General features: G+C 40.0%; 1 protein-coding gene across 5 annotated transcripts in view; it reads left to right on the top strand.

Annotated features, from left to right (window-relative positions):
- The window catches only part of NTRK2 (neurotrophic receptor tyrosine kinase 2), a 319,040-nt gene extending 299,061 nt beyond the window's left edge, over positions 1-19,979 (top strand). For 4 of the 5 annotated variants that reach the window (XM_039875642.1, XM_039875641.1, XM_039875639.1 and 1 more), the window contains 2 exons: positions 13,169-13,327; positions 14,222-19,462. In XM_039875642.1, the coding sequence (XP_039731576.1) occupies positions 13,169-13,327; positions 14,222-14,407 (345 nt within the window). In that variant the 3' untranslated portion in view covers positions 14,408-19,462. Of the gene's footprint in view, positions 1-13,168; positions 13,328-14,221 lie in introns of all 5 variants that reach the window. The other variant, XM_039875643.1, reaches the window with a different exon arrangement.
- The last annotated feature ends 609 nt before the right edge of the window (positions 19,980-20,588 follow it).

Below are 20,588 nucleotides of genomic sequence, written 5' to 3'. Positions count from 1 at the left end.
AGAACCTGCTGATAAGTTTAATAGCAGGGATAAGGGAAAATAAATAATTAATGATAGCTCCTAGGGTTTTATCTTGGGAGGAAAAATAGTGGTGGTTGGTGGGGGAGGTGGTGATATTGAAGGGGATAGGGAAACAGAGGGAGGAACAGGGCCTCAAAAAAGGGGAGGACATTTGAAGACATTTAACTTTTGGGTCAGCAGAGGACAGACCTCCATGGGAAAAGGGGATACATTGTTTAAAAGTCTAATGTTTTTAAGTTGGGAATCATCTCTGTGTTTCCCTACAGTTTGTTTTGTTTTGTTTTGTTTTGTTTTAAGTTAACCTGCGAAAGCTTGTTTGTTCTGTATAAACCCTGCCCTTATGTGGAGTGTTCTTGTCTTCATCTCTAAAGAAAAATTTAGGGTTGAAAAGAATTTTTATCCCTGAAGCTGTGTTCATAGAGTAGGTCGTAGAGCTTAAAGACTCTCATGTGTTTCATGAAAGCTATTTCTGTAAATGGATTTGAGCACATAGTAACCAGTAAATTTGGTATTCTAAATGCCAATGATCTGTTCCTAAATAGATGTTTTGGTATAAACAAATTGTAATTGCCGGGGATAGCAACCTGGGGAGGGAATTTGCAGAAAAACGGTTTTGAGATTGACTAAGGGATTGAGAAAAAGGAAGGAAGGTGCACAAAGAAAGAATGCCGACAGAGCATCATTATGGACTTGAGCATTGTGGAATCTTTTCTCTTCTCCCTTGGGATACCACAGGGTCGCTTTCTTCCTCAAAGGAAACTCAAACTGTTTTAGGAGTCAAAGGGTGATCTCAGCGGTGAAGTGATTGTGTAACTGGTGGAATACTGGGGAAGTAATCAGGAAAAACAAGGCAATGTGGAGGGAGTCTCCTACTCATCTACTGACAGAAGTATGCACAAGCCATCAACATAAATCCTAAAGCTAAATACCAAGGGAGCTATAACTAATCATCCCGAGAAACTTAGGAATACATCTGTGCTACTGAAGGGACCAGAAGTAATAAGATCCCTCTGAGGCCCCTTCCTCCCTTCGTTGAAAGAAAGGGGTGGGAGACCCACACAGTCAGATCCACTTTGTTTCTTAAATTCCTCACTTCCTGCAAAAGAAAGCATTGGCTAGTGATTGCTTTAGCTAGTTTGCATAGTTGATCATGCCACCAGGTGGATTCAGAGAACTGGTGCAAAATAACAGGCAAAAATCAAAGAGAAAGAGGCAAGATTAATGGATTTGAAACATTGCTACCTTGGACCCTGATTCTGACTATGGTCTTGGGTTTTTAACCTTAGTTTCCCCTCAGTAAATGGTTATAGTAGTTGGGTCATAGATTATGTGTTTGTTGTAAAGCCCCATAATACTAAGTAGCTTGCCTTAAAATATTACCTGAAGTCACATATTATTTAGGTATAGAAGTAAACATAAATATACAGATGTGGATATATAGCACTAGCCACATGCCCTTCAGTGCAGGTGCACCATTACATAAAACCGCACCAGTGATAGCCCCAGGTAACACTCCACTTCCTTTCTCATCATTCATCCACTTGCTACAGTCACTCCATCCACACTGGCTTCCTTTCTGTTCGAACACATTGAGGGTGGTCCTACCTTAGGAACTTTGCACCTGCTGACTCCAGTGCTTAGAATGTACTTCCTGATGTTTGCCTGTCTTATTGTTTCACTTTATTCAGTTCTCTGCTCAGAAAACCCTTTGCTGACCTTCCAATCTAAAGAACACTGCCCTTCTATCCTTTTACTCTCTTTTTCTTTTTCTCTTTTCTATAATATTTATCACCTGACATTATCATGCATAGGTATCTCTTTATTTATGACATTATCATGCATAGGTATCTCTTTATTTATGTGTGGTCTGTGGCTCCCACTAAAATGAGAGCTTCATGAGGACCTGGAGCCGATTTACATCCACGTCCCCAGTGCCTAGGACAATGCCCAGCACCGATAGATAGCTCAATAAATTTTTTGGAATGAGTGAATGATATATCAAAACAAACAAATGATTAGCAACTCAATGATTAAAAAGATCAATCTATACTCTGTGCGATGAGGATTTGAGAATCCAAAAAATGTTATTATAGCTTTTCTTAATATTATCTTCTGTGATGGAAATGGATAGTCCTTTGAAGATAAGGTCTAGGCTTTTAGCTTAACTTCCCCAGACTTTCGTTATTCCACAGCACTCTGTGAATGGTTTAAGACTGTGGAGTTATGGTGGTGAGAGTCAGCAGGCAGCTCACACGGGAGGCAGTGGTGATGCTGAGGGCTGGTCTGGGGGCTTTAGACGTCCTCTCGTTAATCTCTCTCTGCCTCTTTTACCTCTCCAGCGATCGCAGCTAAGCATAGGGGGTGCCATGCCGAGGCAGCTTCAGGACAAGCCTCCCCCACCTCCAAACATCTGCCACCCAGAGTCTCTCTCATGGGGAAGTTGTGATGGGGCCACAAGGGGGCCTCCGTAAGCAGGAGGGCTTTGTGGAGTAAAGTTGTGATGGCTGATGGGACATAACACAGAATGACTGAGCAAAGGAAGGAGAACCCTGGGGACAGGGCACCCAGCCCTTCCATTCTCTCTGACTTCTCCCAGCACCCTCGCATCCTCTCTTCAACCAAGGTGTCACTTCAGCCCATTAATTTCAGCTTCCCCGGGATTTTCTTGGTAACTTATCCCATATGTTCATTTCTCTGTGTACAACATATGTATGTTTCCATTCCTTATTTGCAGTTTAAATTAGAAACGGGTGTTGCTCTCTACAGCAAATCAGCTACTGTCTGTTTTATTTTCCCTTTTCCTCTCTAGATACCCCTCTTGGACCCAAGGGGTTTGTGCTGACAGTCTCACATAGGGCAAATAGGCCTCTTTAGCTATAGCCCATTGTTCTCCTTTCATATTTATTTCACACCAAATTATCTATCCACCAAGTCCATTGCCTGAGACAGCCAGATGCACTTCTTCCTTTGACAAAGTCTATAGAGCATCCAAGCACTGGCTAGTGCTTTCCTTCATGAAGCTTGTAATCTACAGGCAGAAGGAGATAGCAAAAGTGTAACCACACAAATAAGCACGGTCATTATGACTGTTTGGAGTTGCTGGGGGAAAGGAAGCAGTGTTGCCTGATAGTCTTACTTGCCTTTGATGTCTAAGAGCATGGTATTTACATTAAGTCCTGAGGGACAAGGAGAAGGTAAAACTTGAGGGGATGCATGTGTGAAGGACCTACGGTGAGAAAGTGCTAAGACATTTAAGACCAAATAGATGGGTCACTCCCATGAAAGGGGAAAGTGTAAAAGGAGACGGGAGAAGGAGATACTAAGGCCAACCAGGGTGGTATCAGCCGTTTTAATGACTTTTAGTTTTATTCTCAGGGCAATAAGAAGTCATCGAAGAGTTTATAGCAGACAAACAAATAATTTATACAATTAATACTTTAAGACTGTTGTTATGGTCATTAAATAGACAGCAGATTGGAAAAGGTAAGAGGAGAAATGGATCGACTAGTTAGGAGGCTGTCACAGTAACCTAGGGAGGGTAATGATGGAACTGGGAGGTGAAAATGAAGGTGGAAGGAAGTGGACAGCTTTGAGATGTCTCTTAAATTATGTTATTGGAAGTATATCTCAGAGTATTCCACAAGCCCTTGACTGCATCCTTCGGGACTTCGAGTAAGTGACAAGAGTGAATTCTCCACCCATGGTTAAGCCACTGTCTCCGTCATGTGACGCTGATGGTGATTCCTACCTGGGGTGCCCTCTTCATCCCTGCATGGGCTCAGCTTCTTGGTTCAATGCTGCTCAATGAAATAATATGTGTAAAGTTCTTGATTATGCCTTACATATGACAGGCCTGCAATAAACAGTAGCTAGGAGTTGAACTCTAGCCACAAAACTAAACACAACACAGCCATCACAGCCTCCTTGGGGCATTGTGGCCAACTTCTTCCTCTCAAGAAACTTAAGTGAGAATTAGGTCTTGATCTTTTCTGAAAACTTCTCTTCTGTTGTTTCCTAATAGTCTCCTTTCACGTGACCATCTGGACATAGTGGCAGACACTTGGGCACCCTATTAGTGACTTCTTAGTGGAAAGGTGCTGAAAACATCACTAGATTAAGGAGGGGGCCGAACTGCACTAGTGTCATGATCCACAGCCAGTTGTTTACATTTGCACTAGGGCATCAATTCTCCACCTTGCATTAGGGTTATAGAACAAGCACTGTGGTCAAAGACCTAATCTCATTCAATGTTGTTTCTCGAACATTTCTGGGGACAACACTATGTGCTCTAAAATACAGGCACTGACATAAGGCACTAAAAAGGTCTGTAGAAATGCACCGAAATAAAGGCACATGAATAAACGAGATCAACGGGCTATGACATGTGGATTAGGTAGTGCCATTTAAGCTATATTTTTTCTCAGCTACCTCATTGAGCTTCACAGATACAACACAGTGTCATTGTCCCCATTCTACAGGTGAAAAACCTGTGGTTTAGAGGGAGGCAATGACTTGCCCAAAGCCGCGTGGAGAGTCTTCTAGGTACCAGAATAGAGCCTGGGTTTCTAATGCAGGTCATCATGTTGGATAACTCTGGCAGGGGCATTTACATGGACCACAGTGTGAATGGAGCCCCTCAGGACTGTGCAGTGGGCAGGACCACATGGAACCCTGGTGCCGGGTTCTTTCTGTTATCTCAAGGCTATTGCCTGAATGTTTCTTTCTTCTTATTTCTGGCCATTGGGATGGTTATCACGTCTTCTAGAATTTAGTCTGTTGAGGAAGAGTATAGGCTTAATTTGTCTTTTACAATTTTATTCTTATTTAGATGCAAAGGAGAGACTCTAAGACATCAAGTAATTTATTTACCTTTATTTAGTTAATAAGTGGCTGAACTAGACAGAAAACCAGGTCTGCTGACTCCAAAACCTGTTCACTTTCTGTCACCAATGGCTCTAAAATCTGGGTAGACTTCAGACACAAGGTAATGGATCTAGACCAGAAACTTATGAAGCCACAAAATAAACAGCGGCCCGTGTTTCTAAAGCATCGGTTTTAATAAGTGATTTTTGGACAACTCATTACTTTTCATATTGCATTGTGGAGTCTAATGCGATAATTATATCAGATGTTAAGGATGACATGTAAGACTTTAAATAAATGCCACACTTACCACAGGTACCGTGAGCTAGACTCACAGACATGGTCCCAATTAGTCCCACACCCTGATCTTTTACTTATTTCTGCAGTTTGGGTTACTTTGGTGGAAAGGTTTGAGAAACAACCAGCTACACCATACTGGTTTTTCATAATGTTGAGCTGTCACTATTCACTCTGCACAGGGAAGCTGTTGGTCAGAAAACGAGTTCCAGTTTCACAATTATGAAACAGCTGCTGCTTGTAATATGTGCACTTTCTATGGGTACATTTTGTCTGTAGGTATGTTGGGAGAGCTATGAGAAAAGTGAGTTTTAAATTGAGGTAGTATCTTTAGCAGATACAACACAGAACATGGCACACAGAGTAGGTGCTCAGATACTAAGTTACTTTTATTACATGATTTCCTAGCTCTCACGAGCATGATAAGACATCACAATGTCCTTTGTAACTGAGGTCACAATATCTGTGCATTACATGCATCACAGATATTGTAGAAAAGGACCATGATGACGCCAGGTAGGCATTCAGAGCCCACTGGAGAAAGCAACTTTCCCACTATTGTTCCATTCCCATGGACACAGACACGAGTTTCTGTGTCAGAATGAACTGAGAAAAAAGAGGATCCTATCCATTTTTCACTGGCTCTGGTGTATTAAGTCTTCAGCTCAGGTTAATGGTGGTATGTACATTCTGGCAAGGCCTTCAGTGTTAACTAAAGAAGGTGGGGTTATGGTGAGACAAATATGTGGTGTCCACCCAGAAACCTGATCTTTCCACTTATGGAACATAATGCACCCAGGGCAGCAATAATCACAATAATCCCAGCTGGTATGGAGAGTGCTGTTTCTAATGTAGAGAAGCTTTTTCCCCCCTACTCTGTTGATAAATCATTGATTTCTTTCTTTCCTTAAAGTAGCTGCAATAACAGTCTTTCTGAGTTATTTCCATAGAAACAATTTCACATTGGAATTTTGTAACTAAACCAACATAATACAATCACCTTAACCTAGACAACGACATGAATATATGTTGCCCTTGCTTTTCTGGTTGCCTTTGCTCAGCATCGTGTAAGTCCCTGTGGCTTTTTACCATGAAAGAATGCAATGCTTTGGTCTTAAATGCTGAAGAGTCAGATGGTCTCTTGGGTTAAAAACCATAATGCACAGGAGGCCATAAAAAGCTTAGTAATATTGAACATTAAAATAATGGCTTCTTGATGAAACGTATGTCATTAGAGAGTACAACTTCCCATTGCTGAGTGATGTATTTAGTTCAATCTCATCACACACCAGCCAGCATGCTGTATCCTTCCAAAGGCTTCATCCTTCCATAGGTCACTTGGGAAACTCCCAGATACCTGCCTGACATCCCATAGGATTATTAAAGAATCAAATGCTTAGCATAACGACAATAGCTAATGTATTTTTCACATTTATTATGTGCCGGACATTATTTGAAGAGCTTTACTTATTTATTTTTAAGTCAGGGTCATTGAGGTATAATATATGTACAGTAAAATTCACCTTTTTTAGTGTTCAGTTTCGAGTTTCGGCAAAAAGAGTCATTTAACTGCTGCCGCAGTGAGGGCATAGAACATGGTCGTCACCTCACAAACATCCTTATGCCCCTGTAAGGCACTTCCCTTCCCCACCCTGTCAACCACAGGTTTTCTAAACCTATGGTTTTACCTTTTCAAAAGTGTTGTGTAAATGGTATCGCACAAATGGTACCACAGAGCTTTTCTAACAGCAACTCATGTAATCTTCACAACCATATTTTTGAGGTAGGTACAATTATTATAGAATGACTAAATGTGGAAATGCTATGAAAAAGCAAAAAAAAAAAAAGGTGTTATAGAAACATGAGATAGTATTATTGTTGTTGTTATTTTCATTATTTGTATTATTATTATTTCACAGTAGAATAAAGAATTCTCAATAGAAATTTTGTATTGAATTTGCCTTATCTGCTCACTTAGAATCCAAGGAGATAGCGATGATAGCTCTGTGAACTTTCCCTTTCAAACATGATCATTGGCTCTGTTCTGGTAGGATAAAGATTTAAATATGGCGGCGGGGAGGGGGAAGATTTGCAAAAATATTGTTAGCAATAACGTCCAGCGTGCCCTTTCTTTTACTAATCCTAAAACATTTGGCTTGAAATTACTAAGTCATAACCTTTATGTTATGACTACATAACCAATAATGACCAGATTCTATGGTAAAAGATAATGAAAGATTTTCTAGGTTTCAAATAACAGCAACTTTAGGTGTAGTGATAGATAATCAAATCCAACTGTATGAAAGGGTGACCAGACTGTCACCAGAGCTCCTCCTGACTCAACCTGAGCTGGGTTCATTCAGGACTTCTAGAAACACAAGAGTTGACGTCCTTCCCATGAAGTATCCCCTGGTTCAGTAGCCACATGCCACAAAAGCATCTCATTACTCTTTATAATAGGAGAATTCTCATCTTGGATGTGGCCAGAAAATGCCCACAGTCCGACCACAATAGTTGCAAGCTCTCCAAGGAGAATATTTTGCGTAAATTGTTTCTCTCTCCTTTTTTTAACTTCATGCTACAGATGCAACACATAATAAATAAGTAAATAAGGTCCAGCTATTTCTTAAAGTTTACAGCTTTCATGAATTGTTAAGGAACCGATCAAGAGAAACTGCTGAAATAAAGCAATGGGGTGTCGGGTATATAAGGAATCTAGGAGCCTCTTCAATATTTAATGCAGCCAAAAGCCTGACAGCTAATCATCTCTTAGTGGGGCTTGCCCTTTGGCCTGCATGTTTCTAAGAGAGTAATATGTTTGGCTTCCAAACAAGTTATCACTCACTCACTGAGTAAATACCACGAGTTGAAAGTGGCCTCCCAGGCATCATTGGTCTTTGCTGGTCGAGTTTAGAAGGTCTCAGATTAGCATTACTCAGTTTAAATCACCAGTGGTTTCAAAGGCAGCTAGGCATTTTCTTCGGATCTACAGGAAGACTCCAGCCTACCATTGTGTTTCTCGTAAATACAGAAGGGAGACTAGGCATCACCACAGATGAATGAATGTGGTGCGGATAAGCATGGTCATTTGGGGGAAATAAGGAATCAGGCAAAACTAAATGCAACGCTGGTATTTAAAATGGGACTGGACAAGTAAGATTTGAGAGGAGATTCAAAGAAACAGAAGCAAGAATGGACTGGGTGGGGACAACACTGAGAAGAATGTTGACAGTAAGAGAAGAGAATAGGAGCATGAGGGAGCAAGGAGGATAGTAGACGCATTTTATGTGAGGCCCACCAGAAGGAAGAGAGCTAAGCTTGTCACCTCCTCTCTCATCTCCCAGTGCCCCTGGAAAATGGGTTGTGCATTCTCTGTTAATATGTACCAGGGAAAAAGATACTTTGTATATTTGTAAAAAAATGAGAAAGAACCGAATCTTCAATACTGCTGATAATCAATTCAAATCGGCCCTTCCTCAGAAAGTTTTTACTTCCCTAAATCCTAGTTTTCCAATATAGAAAAATAAATCATGTTGTTTGTTGAGTGATGGGAGAATTTTTACAATTTACAGACTAATGACTAAAAAGTATGTGACTCAAAGAGTATTTCTTGGTTAAGAAATACATATTGTAGTTGAAGTGATTAGATTTGTCCAGTTTGATTTAAAAATAATAAAAGCATTGATTTCTAATGCAAGACAGTTTTACCAAAGGCCCTTCACTGTTCTCTCCAGGATTTATTGTGTTAAATACCTTTCAAACAGGTAGATTTAAAGGATGCTAAGGCTCAGATATTTTAACTAGAACACAGTGGTTATTTTTGTTTTTAACAGGTCATCCAATACATATCACCATCAAAACCATGAGGTATCATGGAAATAAACATGAAGAGCTAAATGGATAGTTTTTTCCTAATATGTTTTAAAAACAAAATTTGTTATTTTCCATAACTTGATTTATTTTAGGCAATATGGGATTTCATTTTGGCCCTGGGCCTCAGACATTGTTCTGGTTAGCTTTGCTGATTTCAGCATGTTTCAATGATTAGCAGCCCTGATGGTCATTCAGACCTTTCTTTTTCATGGGTTAACTTTCTTCTTAAACTTCTGTACTTGTTCTCCAGCATCCTAAACTATGACATACTAGTAGAACACTACTCACTTCATATTATACATTATGATATCTTTTTAGACTGTGTTCCCAGATTGAATAGTTCCAGGTCTGCACCATAAATTCCCCTGTCTATTGTACAGATGGCAAACCAAGGAATGAGATTTCTCACACAACTTAGAGAGCGGTTATACTCTATTTGAATCCCAGTATTTTTGGTTATACTTTATTACAAATTACAAATTTCATTAAATGGTTCTTATTTGTAGAGTCAAATAAGCGAGCCAGTTTCCATTCATTTAATCTAAGACTTGCTTCTATCGAGAGTTCAGAGAAGTTATTGGAAGATGAATAGGGAAGCAGTGAACACTGATCTCTTGAAATAACACATTGAGATTTTCTTCCCAAATATCAGCACTCACAAGAAATCCACTTGAAGATATGGTATTCTTACCAACCGACCCTCCATGTTCTGACAGATATAACTGATTAGCTCCATCTTTCTTGAGGTATGTGATCCATTAGCAAAAGAAGGCAATGCCTGGGCTGCAGTGTTACCAGAGCTGTATGAAGGGGGCTTCCCGATGCTCAGAAAAGTTCCCTGGGCTATAGCAGGGACAGAGAGTTCCTTGAAATGATGGAACTTGAGCTTGCCTTTAGGAGGCCTTTGGGAAGTAGGTGGAAAAGAAAAGAGATCAAGTTTTTCAAGAGGCTTAGTAGTTCAGCCTGGATGAAGAGCCACAATTAGGCTTGCTGGCCGAACACAGGGCATGTGTTGGAGACTGCAGAAGCTAACAGCACAGAGTGACCCATCAGAATGAGTGCAGGATGTTCAGTGGAGAGGCATTGTGTATGTGGCTCTAGGTAAGCTGCTTAGCTCTTTGAACTTTGGGAGCATTGTTCATAATATGAAGGCAAGCCAATGTCTACCCAAGAGAGTGACTATTAGGTTCAAGTGCAATAACTGAGTGGAAATTCTTTATAAAGGTGAGATACTAAGTGCTGATGGTTGATTATTATGGTGAAGTAGTGGTGGGTGATTATAGAGCTAGAATCCCAGTCTCTTGGGTTGAAGAAAATAAAAATTGCAGCTCCCCAGCTAACTGGATTTCCCATGCATCAGTTCAGTCTAGTGAGTTTAGTGAAGAGCATGTGGCCTGACACAAGTGGATCACTGGGGAGCCTCTTTCAGGCACCACAGCATAGCCGGCAGTCAAAGCAGCAGCAGCTCTGACTCCCAGTGTCATACTTGGGATTGGATTCCATCTCACAAATATTTAAGCAAGGGTGTGAGGGCAAGTTGCCAAGCAGCACAATACAAAACAAATGTCTCATTGTGTTTGTTGCCACACAGTGTGTGGTTTTGTGAGGTTTAAAAACTACCCAGTGATTGTGACAGGAATGTGACAGTAATTTGTAACAATGGTGACTTTTTTTTTTTTTGGTCTACTTTTGTGATATGCTCCAAAATCCTGAGAAAGGGCTGCAAAAATGTTCAGAAATGTTCTAAACGGGTTTAGAAAACTTGTGAACCCTGTCTGAACTTTTATTAGATTCTCCCACACTCACCCGTTTGACATCAGAACAAGGAAAGCATTATTTATAACAGCATGTGTGAAATCCCAGAAGGGGTTCTTGAAAGAATTCAAGTGAAAAATCTGTCCCAAAGAGATTGCAAGCATAAAATAAATGATCAGAGGGGAAACATGTAAATCAAAATTTGAATCTGTGTTTTTTTTCTCCTTTAAAGGAAACAGGAGCTTTTTCTTTGGCCATTAGCAATATAGGACAGAAAACCTGGTCGTGTAGGTGCTGTAGTCACAGGAACCCCAGAGTGCTTGTCATTGCAGAGTGAGGAGTATGGGAGACATGTCCGTGTTGACTCTTCTTAAAGTCTCCAGAATGGCTGCTTCCGTTGAGGAAATCAGATGGTAAAATTACAGAGAAGGAAGCAAAACCTTGAAAGTATTTAGTGCATTATAATACACCTTTGTAAATATCGTCTACTTGGGTACTTGCCTCATGACAACCTGGAAGGTATTTATCATTACCTACATTTTATGGTTAGAAAAACTGGGGTGCAGAGAGGTTTGGCAACTAGTCAAGGTTACCCAACTAGGAAATGGCACAGTAGAGTGTGCTCTGGAACCAGCGTTTCTAATGCCATAAATTGAGGGTTGTCCACTGCACTGCAGTTGAGAACCCACAAGGAATATGGACAGCCTGGTATCTCACTAGGTTGACATATCCCAGAGGATTTTTATTTTTTTTAGCTGTCTAGTTCTAGGAGATATATGTAAATAGTTCTCTAACTCTCTCTCTCCCCTCCAAACACACCTTCAAACTAGTTTACCACCAGCATCCTCTGTCTGGTCAGTGCCTGGTTCACACAGTTGTGTTTTGAATATGGACCCTGATGGTGAGTATTGTCATCACCTTTGGCTTCACAAGGGAACTCTTCTTGTTGAATAGTGACTCTCGTCACTGCGGGAGTGAGAAGAGAATGAGGAAATCCAAAGCTGGAGTTAGTTTATAAGCTAACAGTAAAGATATGGGGGCACCTTAAGACCGAGCCAGCAAGTTATGTTCCTACTGGTCAGATTTGGAGTCATTGTACAGAGAAGAATGGAAAACAACAATAAAAAAACACCCTCCTCCTTTCACATTTGTGCTTTCTTTAATGCTAAGAGCATCATTTCAAATCACCAAGCATAGTAGACATCTCTGACCCTCTCAGCTCCTTCGGCTCTGGAGCTGAGCAGCATTTTTCAGGCACCGTCAGTCCATTTTCTCCCTTTAATGAGTCAGAAATGGATATTGAGAATTATAATTAGGCAAAAACTCTTTGTGGCCTTCGTCTCAGAACTCAGGGGCTGAGAGTTGTCAGTGAGGTCATTCCTGCTATTTGTGAGCTCATCTGCTGCTCTGGTGTCAGGCACGGCATTTTGGCTGGGAGTGCTGGGGTTTACCAGCATGAAAATTGGGACCTACCACCCAGGGGGCTACTGTGCAGAAATCTTATCATGGTTTTAGAATCAGACAGCTCTCATGGGCTACGAACCTGAAAATGGAATTCTTCGCTTTTCTCCAGGAAGTAAGAAGTCATAAACAAGTCTCCTTTGTTTAAAAAAAAAAATTCTCTTTGCCTATGGTAATGCTCTTGTCATCTAATGCCTCAGGTTCTGTGTTTTTACTCAAATGGGCTTTTCAGAACCATAGTTACTTATTTATTTTTGTAAATAAGTAATGCAGTGCCCGTCATAGAGGAAAATCCCGAGCTCCAAGTCCTAAGACCTGACTTCTTTGTGTCCATAGCAACCTGAACCTCAGTTGCCTCATCTGTAAAACAAGAATAATAATTTCTGCCCTGTCCATTGCTGGGTTGTGGCAAAAGTGTTTGAGGAAGCATTGTGCACTAGTCCTAACACCCTAAACTGGAAGGAAGCTAAGCTATGGCCTTGCTGAGAAGTAGTCACTTGGTGAGTCATTTTGGAATGAAGATCCTCCGATATGTTATCTTGGTCAAAGTTACCTTGTTCATTAGAAGGTCGACTCATCCTCATAACAGAAGATAAGCATGAGTTTTTTTATACAAATGAACATTTACCCAGTCATCAGTTCTACTCCGGTCTAGTTTCTAGGGAGAATTGCAAATAATAGGAAAAAAATAATGTTACCATTCTTTGCCTTCTGTCTGTGACACTTGAGATGATAAATAAATCATATTTCCCTTATGTGTTCATAAACAATTAAAATTAAAATTAATACAAATAAAGGAAAAATGTCTCCCACATCTTCCTTCTACACCTTTTCCTCTGATGACGGGAACTTGTTTTGGGGGTGACTGATGCCTCCTTGTTCACCCCTTTTCTGCCAGGTCGGTGGCCACACGATGCTGCCCATTCGCTGGATGCCTCCGGAGAGCATCATGTACAGAAAGTTCACCACAGAAAGTGATGTCTGGAGCCTGGGGGTCGTGTTGTGGGAGATCTTCACGTATGGCAAACAGCCCTGGTACCAGCTGTCCAACAATGAGGTACGTGGTGGCCTGGACAAGACCATCCAAAAGGCTGACCCCGAGAAGTGTCCTGTGGCCTGAAGTTAGGACGCGATCTTATGTGGCTTTGTTGGGAGCAGCACCTCCCAAACGTCCTGCTGTGTACCTAAATGTCATGGCCGAAGTATAGTCGCTCTCCAGATATAAGAATTCTAGAGAAGGAAAAGCGCAGTGTTTGCTGACATGCCTGTGATCCTCTGGCGATGAGACTGAGGAATCGCTATGCGCTGCTCATCTAGTAAATTAATAGCAGATGTGACATTCCAGCACCCTTGGAGCCCAGCTAGCCAGCTAGTTTCTTTGTATTAGTCCAACGAGGTTTCAGATTTCTTTCCTTTTTGCACATTTCATTAGAACATTCACTTTTAGTGAAAAACTCCAACATTTTGTTTCCTATTCGTATCCTTTTGCAAATATATCTGTATTTGAGGCCTAGTTTCTTGGTCAGGTCCCTCACATCATCTTCAGGTCCAAGTCTGTCTTTTATCTAGTACTATTGTCCAAAATAATCACTCATTTCTATAGACTGGGGATAGGGTCCCTCTTCAGTCAGCACCCTGACATGAAGGTGGCCTTGGTTCTATCTCGGGTTGGTAAAACTAAAACACTTTGAAACTAGGCTGAGGTTTAGGATCATTCCCTATAGATAATTTTTTTCCACCAGTTTGGCGAAATCAGTATGGCTTGAAAAATAAATGTAAATCAGTGCAATTAACCATGATATACCAACCTATAGCAATGGCTCTCTTCCTTCTGAAAACAAAATGTAAATGCCGAGTGGTTTTCTTTAAAGCACCCCTCTCTTTGCGCTGACATTCGCTTTACCTACATTGTTTTTCCTCCTGTCTGATCCTGTCTTTGATCTCCATCCAGGTGATAGAATGCATCACTCAGGGCAGAGTCTTGCAGCGACCTCGAACATGCCCCCAGGAGGTCTACGAGTTGATGCTGGGGTGCTGGCAGCGAGAGCCCCACATGAGGAAGAACATCAAGGGCATCCACACCCTCCTTCAGAACTTGGCCAAGGCATCTCCGGTCTATCTGGATATTCTAGGCTAGGGCCCCGTCTCCCAGACCGATCCTTCCCAAAGCACCTCCTCAGATGGGCCGAGAGGATGAACGTCTTTTAACTGCCGCTGGATGCCATCACTCTGCTGTTCTCTACTCTGACAGTATTAACAACAAAGACACTAAGAAGCTTTCAGAAGGAAGCAATGTGTACTTCTCCAACCGTAGACAAAGTATGGACTTCTTTTTGGCGTTATCTCTTTCTCTCTTTCCATATCCCTCGGTTTGTTCCCTAGTTTTTTTCTTTTTCTTTTTTGTCTTCCCTGCTTCACAGTCCTTACTTACCCTTTCTTTTTTAATCAATTTGGCTTCTGCATTACTATTAACTCTGCATAGACAAAGGCCTTAACAAACCTAATTTGTTATATCAGCAGACACTCCAGTTTGCCCACCACAACTAACAATGCCTTGTTGTATTCCTGCCTTTGATGTGGATGAAAAAAAGGGAAAACAAATATTTGACTTAAACTTTGTCACTTCTGCTGTACAGACATCGAGAGTTTCTATGGATTCACTTCTATTTATTTATTATTACTGTTCTTATTGTTTTTGGATGGCTTAAGCCTGTGTATGAAAAAGGAAAACTTGTGTTCAATCTGGGAAGCCTTTATCTATGGGAGATTAAAACCAGAGAGAAAGAAGATTTATTATAAACCATAATATAAGAGGAACAAAGACAACCATTGGGATCAGCTGGCGTCAGTCCTTACTTAGGAAAAACTCAGCGACTGTTAGCTGGGAGGAATGTATTCGGCACCTTTCCTTGAGGACCTTTCTGAGGAGTAAAAAGACTGTTGAACTCTGTGCCATGGACTATTCTTTTTCCATCACCAGAAACACTAGAGTGCAGTAGAGAGAAAAGATGGCTTCTGTGAGACACAAGATGACGCATCACACACTCAAGCAGTCTTGTCTTTGTAGGTCACGGCGATAGCACTGGTTTGTTTTCCCAAGAGTTATCTGCTGAGCCTTTGTCGAGTTCAGTTGGAAAAGGGTGGATTCTTGTCCAGAGATCATTTCAGGGCTGGGTAGGAAAGCCAAGGACTTGGAAAATATAGGACAACCTATACATTCGGAGGCAAATTTCTCTTATATTGAACTTTTCAGATAGCATTTCCCTCCGATCTCTACCTGCTACCCCTTTTAACTGTTCAAGCAAAACTGTGCATGGTCTTCGTCGATTAATACCTTGTGTGCAGAAACTACTGCTCCAGACGTTGTGCCCTTGATATGTAGAGCAGATTCATAAAAGGCATAACTTATATAATTAGGGGAAGCTAATGGAGTTCATTAGCTGAATATAAATGTCTCTGGGCTATATGGTGGTGATGGGTTTTAACAAATACAGACCCTGAAGCTTGGATGTCTTCACGCACGTCAAACCCACCATGGGACCGTGGGAAGGGTAAAGTCAATCCCCGAGGGAAAGGAAACCTCATCCCTGGGGACATCATATACATTGATGTTTAGTGTACACAGGCCAAGTCTTTGCTCTGGTCTCTGGTTGGGAGAGTGGTTTAATTCCAAGTGTACTCCACTGTCAGTATGCTGTTTTGTTTTCTTCACTCCACTAAAAGAAGTAAAAAATTAGGCACAGCATGTCAATGCGAGGCTCTGCCCAGACCAAGCTTTCGAGGTGTGCTTCTGAGTACAGTCACAGGTTTTGTGAAGAGAGGTTGTAAATTTAAATAGAAATTTACAGTTATTTGGGTAATCAGTTACACCAAGGAAGAAAAATATTTCTGTTCCTGAAGAAAACTTGCTACCCTCTGTGAGGGGAATTTTGCTAACTTGACATCTTTATAAAACGAGCCAGATTGAAAGGGAGTGATTTTAATTCATCCTAAGTCATTTTATTTCATATTTGTTTCTGAAGGTGCAATTGCTCTGTTTAAGTTCAGCTTGTGCCCTTAATTACTGGAACACTTTATTTTCTATTATGGAGTTTGAAAACCAGTTCTCAAAAAAAAAAAAAGTGTCGATTAACAGACAACAAAATGAAATGCAGTAGCATCTATAGTCAAGTGAAGGGGATTGGCTAAGACAAAGTTTACAGTCCCTTTGGGTTCTGCGCTGGCCTATGGAACATGGGAGTTGAGTTGTTTGTTCTCTTTGTCAGTGAAAAAAACCCTCCAGAATACACATAATAATATAATGAAAGCCATATCTCCATGATATATACCTGCACGTATATATCCTATTAAGGACCCAAGGTACTGTTAAAACACTGTGGCACTCTGTGAAGCAGTAAAAAAAAAAAAAGGCAGATTTGTACAAAACTTTTCTAGATTCCATCAGTGATGATCTGAAAATCTTCACAGGTTTGTCATTCTGCGTGACTAGCCAGCTTGCTCTAGGAGAAGCTGCAACCTATTTGTTTTATTTTAACAGAGAGCAAAGGAGGCAATACTCTAAACGATTAAATTCAAGGAGGACTGTGCAGTTTTAGAGCAAGGATTTAAGACAAATGAGAAGATGGGAGCATTCCATTCCAGTGTTGTGTTTTCCTCTGAAGGAAAAAAGCAAAAAAATAAAAATAAACATAAACATAAAAAATAAATAAAAAGAAATTTAAAATAACCTCTCCTTACCTTTTGACAAGTCCCTCAAGGTCTTGAAATGAAAGGTTCTATGCAAGTGCAAAGCTTTATAGTTATTTATATTGCTGATTATTATCTTCTTCCTCTGTTGTCTCAAGAGTATGTACTGATTTCAGAGACGTCTTGCTTTGACAGAATACCAGATTGCTTTTAAAGTAGCTGAATGAACCACAGAATATTTAAATGTTCTACACTGGTCCTCCACAAGCCCCTCTTCTCATACTCTTCTAATTTTTAGAAAAGAAGCAACCTCATTCTCAAATGTGATGATCACAGAATATGGCCTGCCATCAAATTTGTTAAAAACTACAAGTAGTAGTGACAAACCTAATTCTCTAGCCCAAACTCTGACAAATCATTTCAGTTTACAAATTGTTTAATACTTTTCCAAACAGTGTTCATATACGTTAGCAAATTATTCCCATTTCTTATAGGTGAGGAAATTGAGACCTGGAGAAGTTATATGGTATGCTAGACATCTCCAAGTTAGCTTCTGGCACCACTAAGACTTAATCAAAATGTTCTGACTCTCAAGATCATGATTCTGTCCACTAGAGACTCTAGTCTAGGAAGGAAAACATGTTAACAATTCACGAAGCAGGATATAATGTTAGAAGAACAAAATGAAACACGTGAGACAAGCAGCTGAGATATCGTGATATATAATCATGTTCATAGCTTCAGCTATATCCTTGTACGCTGAACCAATGTCATAATCAGGCTTATTTAGACAACATTTTCAACTATCCTATAAAGGATTATATCAGAATTCATATTACACATATGTGTTCACATCAGCGCTACCTGTGGTATGTTCATGTATTTATATGTATTATAAATACTTAATTTATACATATGCAAACACACATAATAGTGTGTTTGTGTGCTTATGTATAAATTTATAGGCACACAGTAATAGAGATAATTATAAGTAGGATGCAGTATGAATAATTTGCTTAAAATCTGCTAAATAACCAAAACTTTGTAATGTCATGTTGCCATTAGTGCTTCCATTCTCCATGTGAGTAGGACTACACCACACTTTTCAACATGGGTGGAAGGCGTATTTAAGATAATGTGCTTCCCAAAACATCTGACTTGAAGCCATCCCATTACACTGAGTCCTTTCTTTGGCTCCTTACAAAAGAAAATGCAGACTGAAATAGACCTCCTTATGTAAAGGTCCAAGAAAGAAAAATGGATATTTTTATCTTCTTGCATTATGCTCACCTTGTCCCACTATGACCCCGTTACACTCGTGTTCGGAGTCCAAGCATTCCGGAAAAGAACTGGAATGTTGGGAGCCCAGTGTCTCGAAGGCCAGTGGGGAGAAGTAGAAGACCCTAAAAAGAGGCAAACGAATCTTAGGCATTCCCACAACCAAGTGGAAATGCAAGCAACGACAGTGTACAAGGCTGTCCTTTGCAAAGAGCCATGATGAAAGGATCCCTGGGTTAGGACTTTTCATTTTAATCTTTCCTTTTGCAAATTAGACCTTCTATAATGCCAATAGCATTAAATTGTATATCTAATTAGATAAATGACTGCATACACCCACACCCTCAATTCCCTTGCTCTCTCTTTTTTTTCTCCCAGTGGAGGACTTTCATTTCTAATGTTGAGCTTCGGTTCGGCCCTCTATCACTGTTACAGAAACTATCATGTGGGTGATGGCCTGTGATCCAACTACTCAGATGGCTGGCTAAATGAGCAATTAAAGCAATTTCTTTATGATGCATCATTGTAAAGTGCAGAGACTCCAAGGTTGTGATACCAAATGTTATTCTAAAGAATTAGGGGTGGGAGGGATTTGTAGTTAAATAAGACAGCACATAAGGGGTATTTTCTTGTTGTCAAGACTGGAATGAATCACTCTGCTTCTCAAGTCAAAGATTCTTGAATATCTTTAGGTTTTAATTTTTTCTTTCTTTTCTTTTTACCTTTACTTATTTATTTATGTATTTATTTATTTATTTTTATATTTTGCTCCATTTCTCACAAACACAAAGCAAAGCAAAAAAAATATATATATATATGTATATGTGTTGCAGGCAAAACACTGTGAATATCACAACAGCAACCAAGCAACTTTTTTGCCATCTTTACCATACGTCTCAGGAGACAAATGGGAAAACATGGGATGTCATTTTTTAGTCTATGCATTCTAGGCCAGGTCCATGTTTGTTTTATTTCTTTGATCTGTGAATTAATAAAAATGATCCTGAGTGAAGGTTGGCTGAATGTTCAATATATTAGAACAAGCATAATAAAAGCTGCTAATAGTCACATGCTTGAACTAGAAAAAAAATTGGAGAAAATGAAATGAAATGTAAAGGCCTACATCTTGCAGCTTGTATATCTTACTATTGCTTTAAAAATGTATAAAACAGCTGGAAATGTTTTAAATACAAGGTCTTTGAAATAAACGTGGATTTTAAATATGTAATCTTTTGACAAATGGCCAAATTATAGTGAAATATTGCTCCCTGCCTTCATTGATCATTACCTGTCACTTACAAATCTGCCTAGAGATGTGGACACTCTCTGCATTTGCTTCTGTACATGGAGAGATGTTTGTATATATCCGGGCCATACACACACACACACACACACACACACACACACACACACATGTTCACACACATTTCAATATCTCTCTGAAGATATAATGCCCCTTAAATTGTGCCCTGGTATTTAGAACTCTTTTTATTTGCTTTATTATTTTTTTTAATGTGACGTCTCTGTGCAGATACTTACTGGTTCCTGTTTTGCAATGTGTTTTGAGGTCCATTGCTTTACTAAGACCCACTGCATCTTGGCTGACTTCAAAGTGACACCAGAATATCAGTGTTTAAAAAAAAAAGTTTTGTTTGTAAATCATGTGACCAGCTTCTCTCAACCTGACATGGAAAGTCTCTTGTACTACAGTGTATTTAATAAAAATGATGTCTTACAATAAATAACATCCTCCAAAAGAGAGACTAAAAATGACATGATTACTTTAAAAACTTAATAGAATTTTCACAGGCTGTGCCCTTTTTTCTGTCTGTCTGTATGTATTTTAGATATGGTCACTGCAGATGTGTGCAGTGTTCATTACTTGAAAGTTATGAGAGTAATTAGCCTTCAGTACAAGTGTCCTGGCTGATCCCTTTATAACCTGACACTTTCACTTTTTATCTTGGATAACTAGAATGTCACTGTCCAGTAGAACTTTCTGCAATGATATAATGTTCCACTGCACTGTCCAACGTAATAGCCACTAGCCACATGTGGCTAATTAATACTTGAAATGTGGCCGATATGACTGAATTTTAAATTTTATTTAATTTCAATTAGTTTACATTTAAGTAGCCATATGTGGCTCATGGCTACCATGTTAGCACAGAGTGAGAAGACAGAATCACTATGATTTCTAAGGGAGCAGACTTAAGAAACCTACCAAGAGAAATGTTGGGTATCATGGCATCCTAGGGTTGGGGCATCACTGAAAATCAGAATGACCCAGGAGCGGAAGTAGCCCAAAACAAAAATGCCACACTTCCTTGGCTTCTCTGTTAGCCAGTGTTTCC

Source organism: Pteropus medius, unplaced genomic scaffold (genome assembly GCF_902729225.1).
Source record: "Pteropus medius unplaced genomic scaffold, Ma_sr-lr_union100, whole genome shotgun sequence".
Taxonomy (NCBI): domain Eukaryota; kingdom Metazoa; phylum Chordata; class Mammalia; order Chiroptera; family Pteropodidae; genus Pteropus; species Pteropus medius.
The sequence above is the reverse complement of the archived record's forward strand: the minus strand, read 5'-3'. Positions and strand labels throughout refer to the sequence as shown.